Source organism: Trachemys scripta, chromosome 2, assembly GCF_013100865.1.
Source record: "Trachemys scripta elegans isolate TJP31775 chromosome 2, CAS_Tse_1.0, whole genome shotgun sequence".
Classification (NCBI taxonomy): Eukaryota; Metazoa; Chordata; order Testudines; family Emydidae; genus Trachemys; species Trachemys scripta.
The window spans coordinates 11,418,459-11,436,521 of record NC_048299.1 but is presented as its reverse complement, the minus strand read 5'-3'; the positions used below and the strand labels follow the sequence as shown (position 1 = coordinate 11,436,521).

The window sequence follows — 18,063 nt, the reverse complement described above, 5'->3', positions numbered from 1 at the left end:
AATGTTTGGGATTATTTCCCCCCTCCAGTGGCTGGGCCAATAAGGGGATTTGTTAATTCTGCAGGGAGAGATTCTTTCCTCTTGCACTTGGCAGAGATGTCAGTCGCTGTTATGACTGTCGTTTGCAGGCATCTAGGCCCAGACCCTCCAAGGCATTTAGGCACCTAACTCCCACCAATTTCTCAGTACCTTTGAGGATCTGGGCCCTAGGGACCGATTCTCCCAGTGGACCCATTGAAACTGATGGGACTACTCGCGTAACGAGGTACCAGTCGACAGGAGTGAGGATGGCGGAATTGTGCCTTGTATAAACATTGTGCAGTTCCTTTCATCCGCTCGCTTACCTTCCCACACCACAGGTAGCAGACCTGGTTGGTCGTGAGCAGGAAGACGTCGTTGGAGTTGAGGGAGGAGGCCCGGGCTGGCACCTCGATGGTTTTGGTGTTGATCTCATCAGTACCTCTCACTTGGAAGAGACGGACCACGGGCTCGGGCTCGTTATTCTGTGTGCGACTCGTGCCTCCCTACAAAAATCCAGATCGTGTCATGAGGTGTGATGGGTGCGAAAGCCCAAGAGGCCTCTGGTGAGAAGAGCAGACTCGGGTGTCTTGCCCTTAAAGCTGCCAGAATGGAGGGATCAAGGGTCCTATCCAAAGCCCACTGGACTCCCTGGGAGCCTCTCTGCTCCTTCAGCAATCTTTGGCCCAGGCCCCAAATCTCCCACCAGGAAGACAGCCAGCATGCTACATGCCTGCTGTGGGCATTTGCCAGTAACACAGGGGCAGGAATGGGGAAGGCCGAGGAGGGAGTCTCCAGCCTGCCTTGCAGAGCGGGAAGAAGCTGTTTCCCTGACTAAGCACCTTGTGCAGAAGACAGTGCCCCAAGCATGGTGCTCTGTGCTATAGGTCAGTGCAGGTGCTTTTTTCAAAGTGAAGCTGCTCATCTTTCCCTTGCCCCCTCCCTCTTGCTTTCCCTGGCCCTGTGCTATTGGCCATAGCCTGTTGTAAAACTAGGCAAATCTCTAGATGAGTTGATGTAGCCCCTGGAAGATCTCTCCGTACCCCTAGTTGAGAACCACTGAGCCACGACACAGACTTGCTGTGTAACCAGGGGCAAGCCGGCTAATGAGCTTCCAGCAAAGCCAAGCGTTAGGCCAGCACTGAGCAACCGCGGGCTCTCCCCGTGCCTCCATTTCATCTGTCACTTGTGACACAGGGCCCAGGAGCGCCAAGCAGGCTTAGCTGTAACTAGAGAACCTATGAAACAGGCTAACACTTCACAGGCACGTGGCAGGGACAAGGTTTGCAGGGGACCTTGAGGCTGGATCCTGGAAGATGCTGTCAGACAGCCTACGAACATTTGCTGTGATTTACAGCAATACGTCTTGTGTTTAATTCCGCAAAGCCTCCGGGGATAGAATTTGAATGCACGACACCGTACAAAATAATTAGAATCTAGAGATGGAAAAGATCTGAGGGCTTAATCTAGTCCAGTCTAGCCCCGTTCCCGATGAGATATTTACTAGTGCTTTGCTCAGCCTCGTTTGAAACGTGCCAGGTGGAGAGGGGAAGCATGCCCAGCGGTTTTTCAGTTCCCTGTGCTGTCACAGACTTCCTGCTTGTGACCTTGGGCAAGTCACTTAGCCTCTCTGCAAAATGAGGATAATAGCCCTGCCCTCCTCCTCACAGGGAGGTTGAGAGGTTAAATCCATTAACAACTGAGCAGGGCTCAGATATTATCTCAACAGGGGCTGAATAAGTTCCTACGACAGAAGTATGGATTTCCAGCACTTCTGTTTGGGCTGTGTCATAGTCTTCCAAGAGACCTGTCAGGCTATTTCAGTCTAAACAGTCCCATTCCTCCTGGGGATGCCCCCATCTACCATCCTAAACAGTTCCTCTTCCTTCCTGGTGTAAGCTCTGCCTACGCGGCGTGGTGCTCGGTCCCTCTCTTAGTGACGGCTAGGCCAGTTAGAAATCGATCAGCTGGTTGCAGGTTTGGCTAACGGAGGGGTGTCTTTCAGTTCCGGCAGCAGGGGCTCGTACACTAAGGTCCAGAGATCCCAGGTGTGACCCTCATCACCGACCACCCACCTAGGGGCATCAGCGTTCTGGAGTCAAAGTCGTTATTACCTCATAAATAATCAGGCTGCCCTTAAAGATGGCAAGGAAGTGCTGAGGTTCCCTGCCCATCGTCACTCGAACCTGCACCGGCTCGTTCCCGTATTTTTTGTCCAGCTCCACGGCGTTGAATGCGCAGGCAGTGATTTCATCCACGGACGCATGGCGGCCCTAGGATCGAAGGAGAGATACCTGGTATCGTCGGTCAGGAGATGCTAAGCGCATGGAATGTTTCATGGTTACAAACAGCCCCAGGCACTCAAACATAATGAGGCAGGACCCCAACAAGACATGAGATTTTAAAAATAATCCATGTGGAATTCTTTTGATTTGGTTTTTGGTCTTGGAGCCTTTAGGGTTCATGTTTTCATGAGGGATAGAAAATATTTTTTAAAAAAGTGAAAGCCGAGATTCCCGTTCCCGTGACTCACGCCCTGGGGCTGGGAAGAACATCATGAAGTATTGCAAGATTCGCTATCAAATCACGAGAGTCAGCAACACTGCCACTGCGGGTTATGGCAGTGGAGAAAAACCACAGGCCTGAGTCTCCGCTTCCTTGCATCTTGTATCATGTACCCCTCTGCAAAGCGAGGGTGCCTGCAGCCATTTCTGGGGTGGAGCGTGGCAGCCGGCCACACGCTCTGCATTCACTTGGCGCACAAGCAAAGAGTCACACAAGGTGCGAGGTCCACCGGATTTATGAAAAGTGTGCGCGCGTTGAGGAATGGTAATTCTTTTGGGCCAATCCTTGCTGTTGCTTTGACAAAATGGAGGTCATTCAAGTGAAACCCTCTGTCCCATCTGCCAGAGGAAAACATCTGTAGTCCTCTCAGGCCTGGGACAGTACAGAACATTTCCTGATGGACAGCATGGTGGCGAATGCTATACCTCCAAAGGGTAGCGTGCCCCACCCCTTTCCAAGCTCTACCATGCTTTTCAGCAGCCTTGGATTGTCTCAGGGCAGCAGTGTGTTTATGGCTTCCTTTCAGACAGCCTCCACTGGGCTCGCATTCTGAGGAACTGCAGTAGAAGCCAGTGCTGCCACTCGCAGCCTGATTCGATCAGACCCTTCAGTGCAGGGCCGGCTCTGGCTTTTTGGCCGCGCCAAGCGAAAAACAAACAAAAAAACAGCGATCTGTGCGCCGGAGCGTGGGTGCAGGGGGACCGGCTAGCGGGGGGAGGAGGGGAAAGGGGCGGGCGGGAGAGAGAGAGATGGGGGGCGGCCAGGGCTACAGCGGGGAGCTGTCACGTGGCCCCTCCCGCCACGCCGCCTGCCGCGAGGGCTCCATTCCGGTCGGTGGGGAGAGAAGGACGTGGGCTGCCCTACTGGGCTTGCTGCAGGGTACTCCCCTCCTCTGTGCTGATGCCCCCTACAGGGCGGCTGGAGCGGAACAATAAAAAAAAAAAGCGGCCGTGCCACCCTAGGATTGGACGGAATGCCGCCTCGAACAATCTGCCGCCCCAAGCACCAGCTTGCTTGGCTGGTGCCTGGAGCCGGCCCTGCTTCAGTGAAACATGCTAGTCCTCCATGTGGAAGGATGCAGAAGGTCCCACCACTGGCTCAACTGGGGTTCTAAAGAGCAGGACAGAGCCAAAGATGCTAGGCTTTCCAAAGAGCGAGTGAGCGTTTGGGGGTTGGGTTATTTTTGTATTTTCTTCAGTTCTGAGCTTCTGTCAATTATATCCAGCCCTTTCCTGCTTGCCTTTTACTTACTTGCCACATATAGATAATGTAATGAGTTCTGCCCGAGGTCAGGTACGTATAGAGGACCAGGTAACAATCTCCTCCGTAGAACTGCCCGTAAGTCCTGGGATCCACTGGTTGCATGTGCAGATCCTCAATCCTCCACACCTGCATAGAAACCGCCGGGTCAGAAAGGTGGATTTTGCATGTGCAAATGTGAGCGTGTGTAAATATACCCAAGCCACTTCTTCGGGGGCCCACTGAAGTTCAGGCCTGTAGGCTTTATATCAAATGCTCACTTCACCGCTGGATTACTCCAGTTTTGGCTGCGTGAGTCCACGGATTTCCTCAGCCCATTCTATCAGCGCGTTCTTGGCTGCTAACAATGCGCAGTGCCTTACCTTAGCTAGACGAGCAAACCTGCTGACTCCTTTGCATCACTGATGCAAAGACCATAGGGGAAGATGTCCCTCCTCCCCCCAAAGAATATCTGGGGGAGAGGGGATTTATAATAGCTCTTCTGAATAGTCACGGCATTCTGGGAGTTCGTTCTGGCTGCAGCCACACTGGCTTAGGGCAGATCTGCACAGCAGCTGTATGTAAAAATGGCCGAGGCTTGGAAATATGCCAAGGACTGCAACCCAGGTAAGAGAAACGTGATTTGGAAAGTGATTGCTCACCTCAACTTTCCCGGAGGCGTCATCTGCCATTCTCTGTTCTGCAGCTAGCTCTGGTCTGGCATGTAACTGAGAGACATCGAATTTCACTTGCTCCACCTTGGCTGTACACATACGAAGAATACATGTTAACCAAACCGTATGAACATACAGGTTAAGTACTGTAAAGTGCCCCATATTTACACACAATTATAACATACATGAGAAAAATCCTGGCTTGTAATGAGCTGAAAACCATCATATCATGAGTAAGTAGACAACAAATCCTGCATGTTGACAGGGGTTAGACTAGATGACCCTTGTGATCCCTTCTAAACCTATGGGTCTATGATTCAAAGTACATGTCTATTGTTAATGGAGCTTGGGTGGTCTATTGTTGACCTCCTAAGAGGCCAATAATAATAGAATTACTCAATCACATTGTATATTCAAAAAGTACACCCTGATTGGCTCCAATGAGTTCCATTCAAAGTATTATTCACCTAGAGTGACCAGGCGGCAATTGTGAAAAATTGGGACAGGGGGTGGGGGTGGGGGGAAATAGGCACCTATATAAATTAAAGTCCCAAATATCGGGACTGTACCTATAAAATTGGGACATTTGGTCACCCTATATTCACCTCCCAAACAAACAATTCATGATATTTCCTCCTTTTAAATGTTATTTTCAAAAGGAAAAATGGTTAAATTTCTGGAGGTAATGACGGGGGGAGGGGGGGTGCGGAGGGGAGATGGACAATGATGAAGACATCCAATATCTATGTAACTACGCATATTCACTTCACGTTTCTGTCAACATCCAGGTCTGTTGTCCCTCAGCTCAACATTTTCCCTTTTGGAACAATACGCCATAACATTCACCTCAGCAAAAGCCAGTGAGCCAAATTCTGCTCACGCTTATACTAGCGTAAATCCAGAACAAGCCCATTAACTTCAGTGGAGTCATAGATTTATGCCAGTATAAATGAAAGCAGATTTTCATCTAAAATCTGCTTATTAGATTCATAGTTACTGATTTCTGAAGTTAAAAGGGTTTTTTTTTTTGTAAATATTTGTGATTCGTTTCCTAACTGATTTCTTGATTGCCACAGTTTACATTTGACATGGCTGACGGTTTGGCCATTTTATTATGTAAGCGTACAGTATCAGCAATTTTTGTTATTGCTAAATTGCTGAATCCTTTCTATTTTACCAAAGAAGATGGAAGATACGTGGTTATGGAAGAATGGGCAATCAGGCTTTAAAGGTACTGAAGTTTGAAACAATCAGTGTACAAGATATTCTTTGGGCATCATTTTTCATAAGGAAAGCAGACAGAACTCAAAATCAATGACAATAAAGCACGCTAAATGTCAGCCACTGCTGGCTTGGAGGATTCACAGATTCCAAGGCCAGAAGGGACCATTGTGATCATCTGGTCTGGCCTCCTCTCTAACGCAGGCCAGAGACCTTCCCTCAAATAATTCCCAGAGCATCTCTTTCAAAAACATCCAATCTTGATTCTAAAATGATCAGTGATGGAGAAGCCACCATGACCCTACGTAAATTATTCCAATGGTTAATTACCCTCACTGTTAAAAACTTACGCCTTATTTCCAGTCTGAATTTCTCTAGCTACAACTTCCAGCTGTTGGATCATGGTAGACCTTTCTCTGCTAGACTGATGAGCTCATTATCAAATATTTGTTCCCCATGGAGGTACTTATTGGCTGTAATAAAGTCATCCCTTAACTTTCTCTTTGTTAAACTAAATAAATTGAGCTCCAGGAGTCTATAACTATAAGGCATGTTGTCTAATCCTTTAATTATTCTTATGGCTCTTCTCTGAACCCACTCCAATTTATCAGCATCATTCTTGATGATCTCACCAATCTTGCTAGTTGTGTAGACTTTGCCAAGCCCTTGAGTTTCCTCCTTTTCTGTCCACCTCTTGAAGAGCTGTTTAAACATTGCCGACTCTGCGCCGTCATTCACCACTTCCACGTTGGTGGTAGCAGAATAACCCTTGGCTTGGATAAAACCCTGTGGGGGGGATTCCAAAAGGACTTCACTTAGCACATACCAATCTCTGTACAGAAGTACAACTGGCCTGAATGTTGCCTGGACCTACACCAACCCCGCTGATCCAAATACCCCCAAAACCCTTAAGAGGTTTGGAATGTGAATCCCTGAGCTGGACCTAAATTTTGTAACTGGCCTTTATAATACAAGGCTGCACCAAAAATCCAGATCTAGACACCCACAAACTCTGAGATATACAATATCCAGGACTGCCCAGGGCAGCATGGGCCCATGTCTGGTTAGGAATGGCCCCCCTTTCTCCCTGCTTCATAGATATATAGCACTCCTGATGAGCCACCAGGAGTTGAGAGGAAGAATGATCCAGTGGTTTGGGTGTCAGCCTGGGGCTTGGTAGACCCAGGTTCAATTCTTTGCCCTACTACGGATTTCCTGTGTGACCTTGGGTGAGTCACTTAGCCTCTCTGTGCTGCAGTTCCTCATGTACTAACTTGTGTGAAAACTACAAACTGCCTTGTCTTCGGTAGGATTTCACTTCAAGTCAGCGAACTCATGAATACACCATCTTCCCCAGTGAAGACAAAGCCCTAAACCCCGTAGGCTACTTTGAAAATGTCAACTACAAATTCCCATTTAAGGCCTATTCTAAAACCCACTGAAGTCAGTGGAAAGACTCTTCGTGGACTGGGCTCTTAGGCACATAAATAAGTGGCCTCATCCCCCACAGCTCCCATTTAATTCATCCAAGCATGACAATGTTGGTTTAAGTCCATTATTACTGTATTGTCTTCAGTTAATATGCGAGAAAACAGGCCAGCTCCCATCAATCAATGCTCCATTGTAATGATCAGCAACGTCCAGGATAGCTCTTAGCTACTTCCCCTAACAGATTGTTTTAAATACAGGACTCACCACAGCTCGGCTGAATGCAGCTCTCTTTTCCTCCTTGCTGGAGTCTTTTCCTCTCCAAACATAGATCTTAAAACCACCTTGGTCTAAAATGTGACAGTCCTGAAGTGAAGCAAAGGAAATAGATAGATCAAAAATTCTGCTGGGGCCAGGTTTCTCCCCTTATCCAAAGTGTCACTTGCACTCATGTCTAGACTAGAAAATGTTGTGCCCCTTTTCCAGCAGTGGTTCAGGTGCACGGTTGCTAGCAGCCGCGTAAGACCTAGTATAGGCAGTTGCACTATTCCTGGAAAAGGGATGCAATGTTTTCTGCATTGGACCCAGCTCAAATTGATCCTTGGAGTATCTGACACTTGTTCCAAACCCAGCAATGAGTCCTTTGCACACAGCAGCAACCAATCCGTCAGTTCCCAAAAGCATGGGGGGAGAGAGACTAGAAATGCTGGCCCTGAAAGTTCAACCTTCAGCCCACTGTGCTAGATTAATGAGTGGTATTGATTTGTAGAGTGCCTGCTGGGAGCTAGAGGAGTACGAAGCCAGGCCTGACTTGGACCTGTCTTGCACCAGTGTAGGTCTGGAGTGACTTCCCTGAAGCCAGAGGAGTACAGTGGTGTAAAAGCAGTGCAACACCAGAACTAGGCTGTGCTAGACAGGGCCGGCTCCGGGCACCAGCACAGGAAGCAGATGCTTGGGGCAGCACGTCAGGGTCTTCGGCGGCAATTCAGCAGCGAGTCCCTCACTCCCTCTCGGAGGGAAGGACCGGCTGCCGAATTGCCGCCGAAGAATGAAGCGGCGCGGTAGAGCTGCTGCCAAAGTGCCGCCGATCTTGGCTTTATCTTTTTTTTCTTCTTCTCTGCTTGGGGCGGCAAAAAAGCTGGAGCTGGCCCTGATGCCAGATCAGAACTAGGCCATGTGACTCTGCCTCAAATCCCTGACAGTTTAACTGCATCCTGGCACCCTACCAGGTAACAGTGACGGAGAACTGAGCTGCTTGTTTTTGAAGGAAAAGAGAAACAACCCAGAAGAACGCAGAACCTTTTCATCAGTGCTTAATTTGTGCCAGGGCTTGTCAGGGCTGAGCCCTGGCACCTCTAGGCTTGGCAGTTTGTAGCCCCGGCACCTCTGGGCCTGGCAGTTCGTAGCCCCGGCACCTCTGGGCCTGGCAGTTCGTAGCCCCGGCACCTCTGGGCCTGCTGCATCAGTTATGAAAGTAAAAAAATTGCTTGAGCCCCGGCACCTCTTTCATTACAAATTAAGCACTATTTATCATTTCTACTCAGAGGTGACATATACATTAATCCACCCTCGATAACACCTTACGCTTCTACTGCAAGAAACAGAGGGAGGGAGGGAGGCGCGAACCCTGGTTAGTCAGAGGGGTTGGTGGCAGCTGACAGACATATTGGTTTCCCTCATGGTAACCCCCCGATCTTGCGGGCTGGTTTGTTTGAAGAAATTAGAGGGGACAAATTCACTATCATATTTTAGCCAGATCCTCCCTCATGTATACGAACATGAACTATTAACCATCTCTGTTCTGACAGTGCCTTGAGATACTTGACTGTTCCTTTAGTGACTGCCAAGGTCACATGTCCATGGGTGGTGAGGGCGGGCAGGTCACCATCTCTCATAGCGGCTTCAATCCACCTTCACCCATCAACCACCAAAAGCAGACCTCAGACAGCCGGTGGTTCCTGATAGTTTGAGATACGGAAGGTCTCTAAGGCCCAAGAGCCTCCAAGGTAGTTAGGCACCTAACTGCCATACTCCGCCTTCGTTATTATTTGTTTGATCATTTCACTTACAGGCTTCAGGCAAGGACCCAGGTACCACTATGCAGGTGCTGTGCAGGCAGGGGACAAGAAGTGACAGTTCTCATCACAAAGAGCTTACAACCTTAGCATCCCCCCCCTTATTTCCCCGCACCTTACCTCGTGCTGGAGGAGATCTTGTGTGAGGGGCCGGGTGGCTATCTCCTGCACCACCAAGTTGTCGTCCTTTTCGTAGACACTAGAGGAGGCAATGGGCAGAGAAAGATTCACAGAGGGCTGCGGGAGAAGGGACTCTCCTCTTGGGGGACACTCACTCATTCCCAGGGCTTGGGTTTGGAGGCCTAGCCCAGACTTACTGGTAGAGCCGGACGTTTGCTTTCTGCAGCTCATCGGCTTTCTCATCAGGCGTGGCGGTCCCGAGCGCCCCACGTCTCTCCCCGAGCACTGTTTTCATGATCTGCATGAGGTCCGGCGAGTCCTTCTCATTGTCAATTATGCCAATCTGGGCACGGCCGCCTCTCTCATCATCCCTGATGCTACGAGCCAGAGCCAGTCCCTGTAAGAGAGAGGTCCTGATTTAGCCAATGAAAGGACTCGCCTTTCACCTCTGTAGGTGCCGGGTCAAGACTGACTTTCAATGCTCACACAGGACATTTCAGTCCAATTTATTATCTTGGTCAATGCAGTCTGGCTGGGCAACCACAAAGGAGAATGGGGGCACGAGGCACCCAAACGATAACTCCCATGATGCACCACGGCAGCGTTTCCAAATGGAAACGTTTTGGTTTTTAACCAAATCTTTACATTCTCTGTAGAAAGACATTTTTTGGTGAAAAAAGCTATTGAGTTGAAAACCCAATTTTCCATTGAAAAACAGTTTAGACAGAACGTTTTCAAGCAGCCTTGGAATTCTAGCATCCAAGGAAATCTGGACATCACCTCTCACTGCAAACCCTCCTCCTGCTGCCACGTTTCTCATGCCTGGAAATCTGCCCTGCAGCCCCTTCTGCCCCATTGCTCCTTGGGGAACCTGCCTCCTCTCCACCTCTGCTGAAAGCATCAGCTGCTCGCCTTACCCTGACCATGCTGCTACCTTCTCCATGGTGTCCCCAAGGTAGGGTTACCATACGTCTGTATTTTCCCGGACACGTCCGGCTTTTTGGTTCTTAAATCGCCATCTGGGAGGAATTTTTAAATACCTAAACATCCAGGATTTTGCCATTATTATTTTTCCCCAAAGAAGAGTTGATCATTCGACAGAGCGCCCGCTTTTCCCCCCTAGCTCCCAGTGCATGCGCCGCAAAACAGCTGTTTTGCACGGCTGGGGCGGGGGGGGAGGAAGGGGAACGCGGTGCGCTTGGGGGAGGAGGCAGGGCTGGAGCGGGGATTTGGGGAAGGGGTTGGAATGGGGGGCGGGGAAGGGGTGGAGTTAGGGTGGGGCCAGGGACCCCCGTGGAATGTCCTCTTTTTTGAATGTTCAAATATGGTAACCCTACCCCAAGGCCCAGCTCTCAGGGTGCCACAACATGCAGAAAGATGCTGCCTGCCTTTTCATACATATAAAGGGGTGCCATGATTTCACCCACAACCTCAGGTATCTCCCCTATGTCCTCAGAACCTGGTTCATAATTGCCTCCTGGTTTTTGATGGCCTTCCATTGCATTGACAACCACAGAGAGGCAGTGTGTGGTCCAGTGGGACAGGACGCTGGACGGGAACTCAGGAATAGAACCTAATCCTCCCTAACACTACCATGGTCCTGCAAGATAATCATGGCCATGTCACATCACCCTCTGTGCCTCAGTTTCCCCATCTGTAAAATGGCGATAATGATACCGTTGTAAAATATTTTGAGATCTATGGAGGAAAGCTGATACATAAGAGCTTGGTATTCTTATTTCTACTTCTGCTTTTCTTCTGCTACTTTTTCTTCTGTCACTTTGCACTAGTCCACACTACCTTCTTTTAAAACAAATTTCCCCACCCCTGAGAACTCTAGTGTACATAAAGTTCCTGACTTTTTAAGCACTAGGTCACATAGACCTAAATGATGTCTAGAGAGGCTAAGTGAGTTGCTCAAGGCCACACAGAGAATCTACAGCAGAGCCAGGAACTGAACCTACATCCCCTGAACCTGTCCCATGCCATAACTGCAACACGATTCTTCCTCTCCTGTAGCAGCCGTTGATGGGACTATAGCCCTCTGATAGGGTTTTAACTACTCATCAGTGTATCACTCGTTTTGTGCCGGGGAGGCTGCTATTTTGCAATCATCAGTGGTCATATTTCTCTTCATTTTTCAGGCTTTCAAAATGCCCCAAATAAATCCAATGGCGTTTTCCGCACTGACCCTGGATTTCTCCGCAATGTTGCAGTCGGGACCATTCCACTGGATCAGCACTTTCCCCAGGTCCAACAGAAACACATCCCCCTTATTGAAGCTGTCCCATGAAAGCTCCACCTGTCACGAGATAACGAAACCGAGCGTGTTACTGGGGAACAGTGATCGTCAAGGAAAACTGGCTTCTGGGGAAGGAACTATACTCTGATATTAACAACATGCTTATTGTTCTCTGCAAAATCATTAAACTATTCATAACACGATCAGGGATTTATCATTTATTATCCTGCTTGAAGGGAGAGGAACACCAGGCATTTTTTAAAATTCAAGGAAGAATATGTGTGCGCACGCCCATGTGCAGATCTCCTTGTTCTTCTTTTAAAACTTCTAGTTTTCTGGTAACAGCAATAACCTCTGTGCAGGACACTGCATAGGAATAAATGATTGGCTGGGCCTACCGGCCAACAGCTTAGAATCATAGACTATCAGGGTTGGAAGAGACCTCCGGAGGTCATCTAGTCCAACCCCCTGCTCAAAGCAGGACCAACCCCAACTAAATCATCCCAGCCAGGGCTTTGTCTAGCTGGGCCTTAAAAACCTCTAAGGATGGAGATTTCACCACCTCTCCAGGTAACCCATTCCAGTGCTTCGCTACCCTCCTAATGAAATAGTTTTTCCTAATATCCAACCTAGACCTCCCTACTGCAACTTGAGACCATTGCTCCTTGTTCTGTCATCTGCCACGACTGAGAACAGCCTAGCTCCATCCTCTTTGAAACCCCCCTTCAGGTAGTTGAAGGCTGCTATCAAATCCCCCTCCCCCTCAACTCTTCTCTTCTGCAGACTAAATAAGCCCAGTTCCCTCAGCCTCTCCTCATAAGGCATGTGCCCCAGCCCCCTAATCATTTTTGTTGCTTTCCACTGGACTCTCTCCAACTTGTCCGCGATACTCCAGATGTGGCCTCACCAGTGCCGAATAGAGGGGAATAATCATTTCCCTCGATCTGCTGGCAATGCTCCTACTAATGCAGCCCAATATGCCATTCGCCTTCTTGGCAACAAGGGCACATTGTCAAGCTCATATCCAGCTTCTCTCTCTCTCTCTCTCTCTCTCTCTCTCTAGGGTAGCAAAACCCACTGTAAGTTATTGAACGTTGTTTATTCTGGTAGGCAGGGATTTTCAAACTGTGATGAACAATCAGTTGAGCAGAGTTGATCGGAAAATGGATTCCCCCCCCCCCACATGGAAAAGTTTCAGGACTAAGAGAAAGAGCACAGTCCCTGCACCAAGGAGCTTACAGTGGTGATGAGTAATAATGCTGGTGCTTTATATTCAGTGCTACAGTCCCAGGTGCTTCTGTATAACAGAGCAGGGGGCTTCTATCGCGCCCCTCCCCTAGGCCCCCCGTCTGGGAGGCTCATCTATTTAAGGGTACCACATATGCAAGCCAAGGTCTCGATCCTGCATAAAGCAGCGTCAGAAGCTCTGCGTGTACTGTGTGAGTTGGCACTGATGGAGCCAATGAGACTCCTAGCACAGCATAAGGGTAAGCCTGTGTGCAAGTCTCTGAAGGATCGGGGCCTAATATTAGCGCTGAGTGGGGGAGGGAAGGGACAGCCAGGGTTACAGCAATGCAGCGGTGCGGTGAGTCAGCTTAGACATGTGCATGTCTTGGCAATCCAATGCGGTCTTAAAAATACAATAATATTATTGAATAATATGTTAATCATACATAATGATACACGATATAATCATATGTAATAATTATTATTACAACCACCTGCAGCAGGCCCTAGAGAAATGCATATAAAAACCGGAACCATTTTTTCCTCCAGCTTCAGATGACAAGGCTGCTACAAGATCAAGTTCATAGTTGGCTCCGTTTTAGTTGTGTAAGAAATCCATGACTTCAGCTAGAAGGATTGCAAATCTGATTCGGCTTCCACTTATACCAGTGTCACTCCATTGTCTTCAACACTGAGTGACACTGGTGTAAAGACGACGAGAATCAGGCTCTGTGTTTGCAGCCATTGCTCAGAGGGCTTGATTTGCATCTCACACCGGTGTAAGGCGTAAGTCCACTGACATCTATGGTCAGCTGGTTCAAACTGATGCAGCACCATTGGCTTCATTGGAATCAAGGTGATTTACACCAGTTGAGGATTTGGTCCTATTGAGTTACATGGGTATAAAACCGAAGAGAGGTCAGAATCTAACCCAGATTTTCTCGCACTGGAAAGCCATATGGTATGCCAGACCATTAACCGACAGCATTGCTCCTATGACATTCACCATGAGTGACTAATACGAATCAAGCGCTTCTGCCCTTACCTCTGTGGCTGACACATGCTTCTTCCCCTTGACATGAAGGAGGCGTCTGATGTTGTACATATTGGTCTCCACGTGTTTGAATCCTGAAGCGACGCCTCCCTTCTTGTAGCTGTTGCGTAACAGGGAATCGAGGGTTAAAATTAGAGCAGGTAAGAAAATGAGGGTTTTCCCAGGAAAATGTCAAGTTTTTGGCAAAAAAAATCAAAATCTGAAATATCCAGAAGTTAGTTTTTGAAAATGCTGCCACAGTGCCTCAGGGGAGTTGTAGTTTGTGCTCCTCGTGCTCCCAGTCTCCTCGATAGGTCAGGTTCTCTGGTCAGGTTACATCTCCCATGATGCACCATGATTTTCCCTCTTGCATCATAAGCCTCACGTGGCTGTGGTGCATCATGGGAGGTGGAGTCTATATGGCGAACCTGGCCCATAGAGGAGAATGGAATTGTGATCACTTGAAGTGTCTCTCCCATAGGCACTGCAGAGGCATTTCGGAATTGAAATATTTCAGTTCCCAGGTGCACCGTTTTTTGATGAAAAAGCAAATTTTTCCCCAGACTCTTTTTGAAAATAGAAACCATTGTATTGAAAAATCTAATTTTCCATCGAAAAACAGTTTTGATGGAAAAATTTTGACCCCCCCCTAATTAAAACAACATTCTGCAAGGACTCAGGATGCCACCCTCCTCTCCGACGTAAGCTATTTGTGCTTGTGCTGTGGGACATGTGGATCACAATGTTTGACTGCAGGTCCTACTGTGACCCAAGAACCACTGAATGCCAAGGGTATATAAGGTACAAGGATCCCCTGGGTGCACTAGAAGAATGTCATGTAAGGTTTCCAATTAAACCCTGTGTCACACTGGTCGTCATAACCATTGTGAGGTGTACGTATGGATGTTGGGTAAGCAGTTATGTATATATACTGACAATTATGTACTTAAAGTCTGTGACAAAGGGACTGGTCACCAGAAAGGTGAAAAGCAGTTGTGGTTTTTTGCAGGCAAGAAATGTTTCTCTGTCTGTTTACATGTAAATTAAATATTGTCCAGTTCACATCCATTTACAGTCTGAGCAAAATTCTAATCAATAGTTTACGGAGGTTGCAGGAAAAAACAAACCCAGCCAGGGTTTATCCTGTTTTGAAGAAAGACAATGAACTTTTGAAACTCGATCTGGGGATGCAGATGAACCCTCCCTCCCCAGTTATTCCTTCAAACTGTGACGACAAGCCATCAGCAAACTTGATCTTATGAGAAAGCAGCACCTCAGTAAAACTGGTTGAAAATGCTGGGGAAAGGAATTAGGGGAAGCTACCCTGTAGGAGACAGGGAATGTCTGTTAAGTTAACTTTAGGCTCTGGAAAGCGTGTTATGATTTTTTTCTAGGCAATCATTTGTTTCCAATATTCTTACTTTCTCCCACTTGAATCTCTGTTCTTTGAAAAGTTTATCAATATATAGAGAGCTGTGTGTTAAGTAAATGGTGATGTTGAGTTGAATCTTGCAAGCTGGGCAGGGATGGTGTCCCTGGCCTCTGTTTGCCAGAAGCTGGGAATGGGCGACGGGATGGATCACTTGATGATTATCTGTTCTGTTCATTCCTCTGGGGCACCTGGCACTGGCCACTGCAGGAGACAGGATACTGGGCTAGATGGACCTTTGGTCTAACCCAGTAGGGCCATTCTTATGTTCTTATGTGTACTATTCCTTTGGGAGTAGCAAATCTGAGACTTGTATGAGTGCTCCATGGAACAGAGGCTGAGCACTCCAGCAGGATGGTCAGATGACTTGGAGGTTGGTATGTGCCTACTGCTAACCGGTACTGAGAGAGAGGGGCCTGGAGTGAAGTCTGGTGTTGCCAGGAACTAGTGGATTCAGGTTGCTAATACACAGCAACTGCTGGATGCTGGGACTGGACGACAGACGATGGATCACTTGATAACTGCCTTGTTCTGTTCATTCTCTTTGAAGCACCTGGCATTGGCCACTGTCAGAAGACCGGATACTGGGCTAGGTGGACCATTGGTCTGACCCAGTACGGCCGTTCTTATTTTGTTGACTGCTTCTCGTTTCTTCTTCTTAGTGTATGCGCAACGTGCCTCAGGATTCATCACCGAATTTGGTCCGCTGGTTGAACCATTAGCTTCCCTGGCTCAGGCCAGGTACCGTGGGGAGTGTGACTTGAACGCTGATCCATGCTCCCCGCTTCGTGCTAAGGGCAGGTGGTAGTGAGGTGCCTCGTGACACTGGGGTACCCTTGCCCCACACCTTTGTCACAAGGCATGATGTCATTAGTTCCTTCCAACACAACTTTATGATGAAGACACAGACGCATCCCAATTCCTGAGCTGTTTTCCTGGCTTGTGGGGTGCACCAGCAAAGAGAGGATGGGTGGCATCCTCTCGTGATCACCATGCATTTTGCACAATCGCACACCTCACATGCATGTATCAGGCCTTGCACTAAGTTTTAGCAATGTGCATGCCTGCGTTGGAAAGAAAAGATGTAGCTTTGGGGTTTTATAATAGTTCTAGCCCAGTTGGTAACACACCAGTAACATAATATTTCAACTTGGTCCACAAATTTAATAATGGTTAATAAAATGGGTGCAAAATGCTATCAGCAATGTGAGGGTGAATTCAGATTTCATAGCATTTTAGCCCAGCTTTGCACAGGTATGAATAACTACACAAGATATGAGGCAGTCCCGGAGAGAAAGGCTGGTCCAGTGGTCTAAATACATTAGAGATTGTAAAGCATTCATATACTCTGGTAATGGAGGTCACATAAGAGCCTAAAATAGAGTGACTCCAATGGAGTTACTCCTGATTACTGCCAATGTGAGATTAGAATCATGTCCTGTGCAGAGTTTGTTTTATGAAGGTCCTAACGATGTGTCCTGGTTGCCTGAAATGAGACTCAGGCCTGTGTGGGGTTTAATGAAGAGGAGGTTTTGGCCCATCCAATTTTTACCCTGCATGTACAGTAAAGATTCAAAGGATTTAGTAGAGATGGGTGCAATGTTTCCCATTCCAAAATAAAAAAATTGGGGAGAAAAATTTGAGGAAGGAGTTTATGAAAATTTCCCCTGATTTTGACCAACTATGAGGCTGGTCAACAATTTTCAGATTTTAAAATTGTAATGAATTTTTTTGAAAATTTGGGGAAAAAACAGGGAAAATTTAAAAAATAAGAATGTTTTTGACCAGACCTACAGCCTAGTCTGAGTGCTTGGGCCAGCTGGGCAGGCGCCATTTATTTCCACTCACATAATGCCACTTTTGAAGTAGCTTTTGAAGGCCTCGGACTCATGTCCCTCCACTTCTCGATGTTGCACTGGGCTTCCCCCAAGCATGTCATCCATCTGCGTGACGTAGAAGGCTGCAGCGCCCTGTTCATCCTGAGTTGAGTCCTTCCCGATCCAGTAGTGTAGGTCCGTGATGAAGCCATTTGAGGTCTTCTTGTTCTTGGAAAGACAAAAGCGGCATAAAGAGGAGGTCAGGGTGAGAGTCGTTGCACTGGGAGGGTTCACACAGTGGAACCATGCAGATCTGCTTAGACCTGCAATCCAGGAACCAGGCCAGCTTGAAAGCGTGATTGGCATCTTGTGAATAATACCTCTGGCAGAGGAGAACTGGTATAAACTAGAGAGCCGGCTCGCGGAGCCATTACTCAGGCAAAACTCCCCTGCAGGCAGTGAACGTTCCCCTGAGCAAGGGAAACAGGATTTACCCTTAATATTCTGCATGCAAAAACCTACCTGAGGTCAAGCTGTCCTTCTAGGGCCAAGCCCTGCACCACGGAAGCTCCTGGGAATTTTGCCAGTGATTTCAATGGGAGCAGGATTTGAGCCATAAAGAACGCCGGGAGGCCCTGATTCAGGAAAGCACTTAAACACATGCCTACCTTTTTAGCAAGTGCTTACTTGTTATGTCTCAGGTACATATATGGCCCCATTACCATAGTAACACAGCGCCTCAAAATCTTCACTCTATTTGTTCTCAACACTCCTGCTAGGTAGGGAGGTGCTATTACCCCCAGTTCATGGAGGCACAGACTAAGCGACTTGCCTACATTCACACAGGAAACCTGTGGCAGAACAACGCCTTGATCCCAGGCTTCCCATGCCCCAGACTAACACTAACCATAGGGTGACCAGATGTCCCGATTTTATAGGGACAGTCCCGATTTTGGGGGCTTTTTCTTATATAGG

The 18,063-nt window shown here is 47.9% G+C and overlaps 1 protein-coding gene across 1 annotated transcript in view; it reads right to left on the bottom strand.

Moving 5' to 3' along the window:
- The window catches only part of VILL (villin like), a 53,164-nt gene that overhangs the window by 13,071 nt on the left and 22,030 nt on the right, over positions 1-18,063 (bottom strand). The window contains exons 4-14 of the mRNA XM_034759901.1: positions 17,120-17,316; positions 13,855-13,963; positions 11,532-11,642; positions 9,538-9,737; positions 9,341-9,419; positions 7,413-7,511; positions 6,350-6,503; positions 4,485-4,585; positions 3,835-3,972; positions 2,133-2,291; positions 345-524 (exon numbers count right to left, since the gene is read on the bottom strand). Of these exons, the coding sequence (XP_034615792.1) occupies positions 345-524; positions 2,133-2,291; positions 3,835-3,972; positions 4,485-4,585; positions 6,350-6,503; positions 7,413-7,511; positions 9,341-9,419; positions 9,538-9,737; positions 11,532-11,642; positions 13,855-13,963; positions 17,120-17,316 (1,527 nt within the window). The remainder of the gene's footprint in view (positions 1-344; positions 525-2,132; positions 2,292-3,834; positions 3,973-4,484; positions 4,586-6,349; positions 6,504-7,412; positions 7,512-9,340; positions 9,420-9,537; positions 9,738-11,531; positions 11,643-13,854; positions 13,964-17,119; positions 17,317-18,063) is intronic.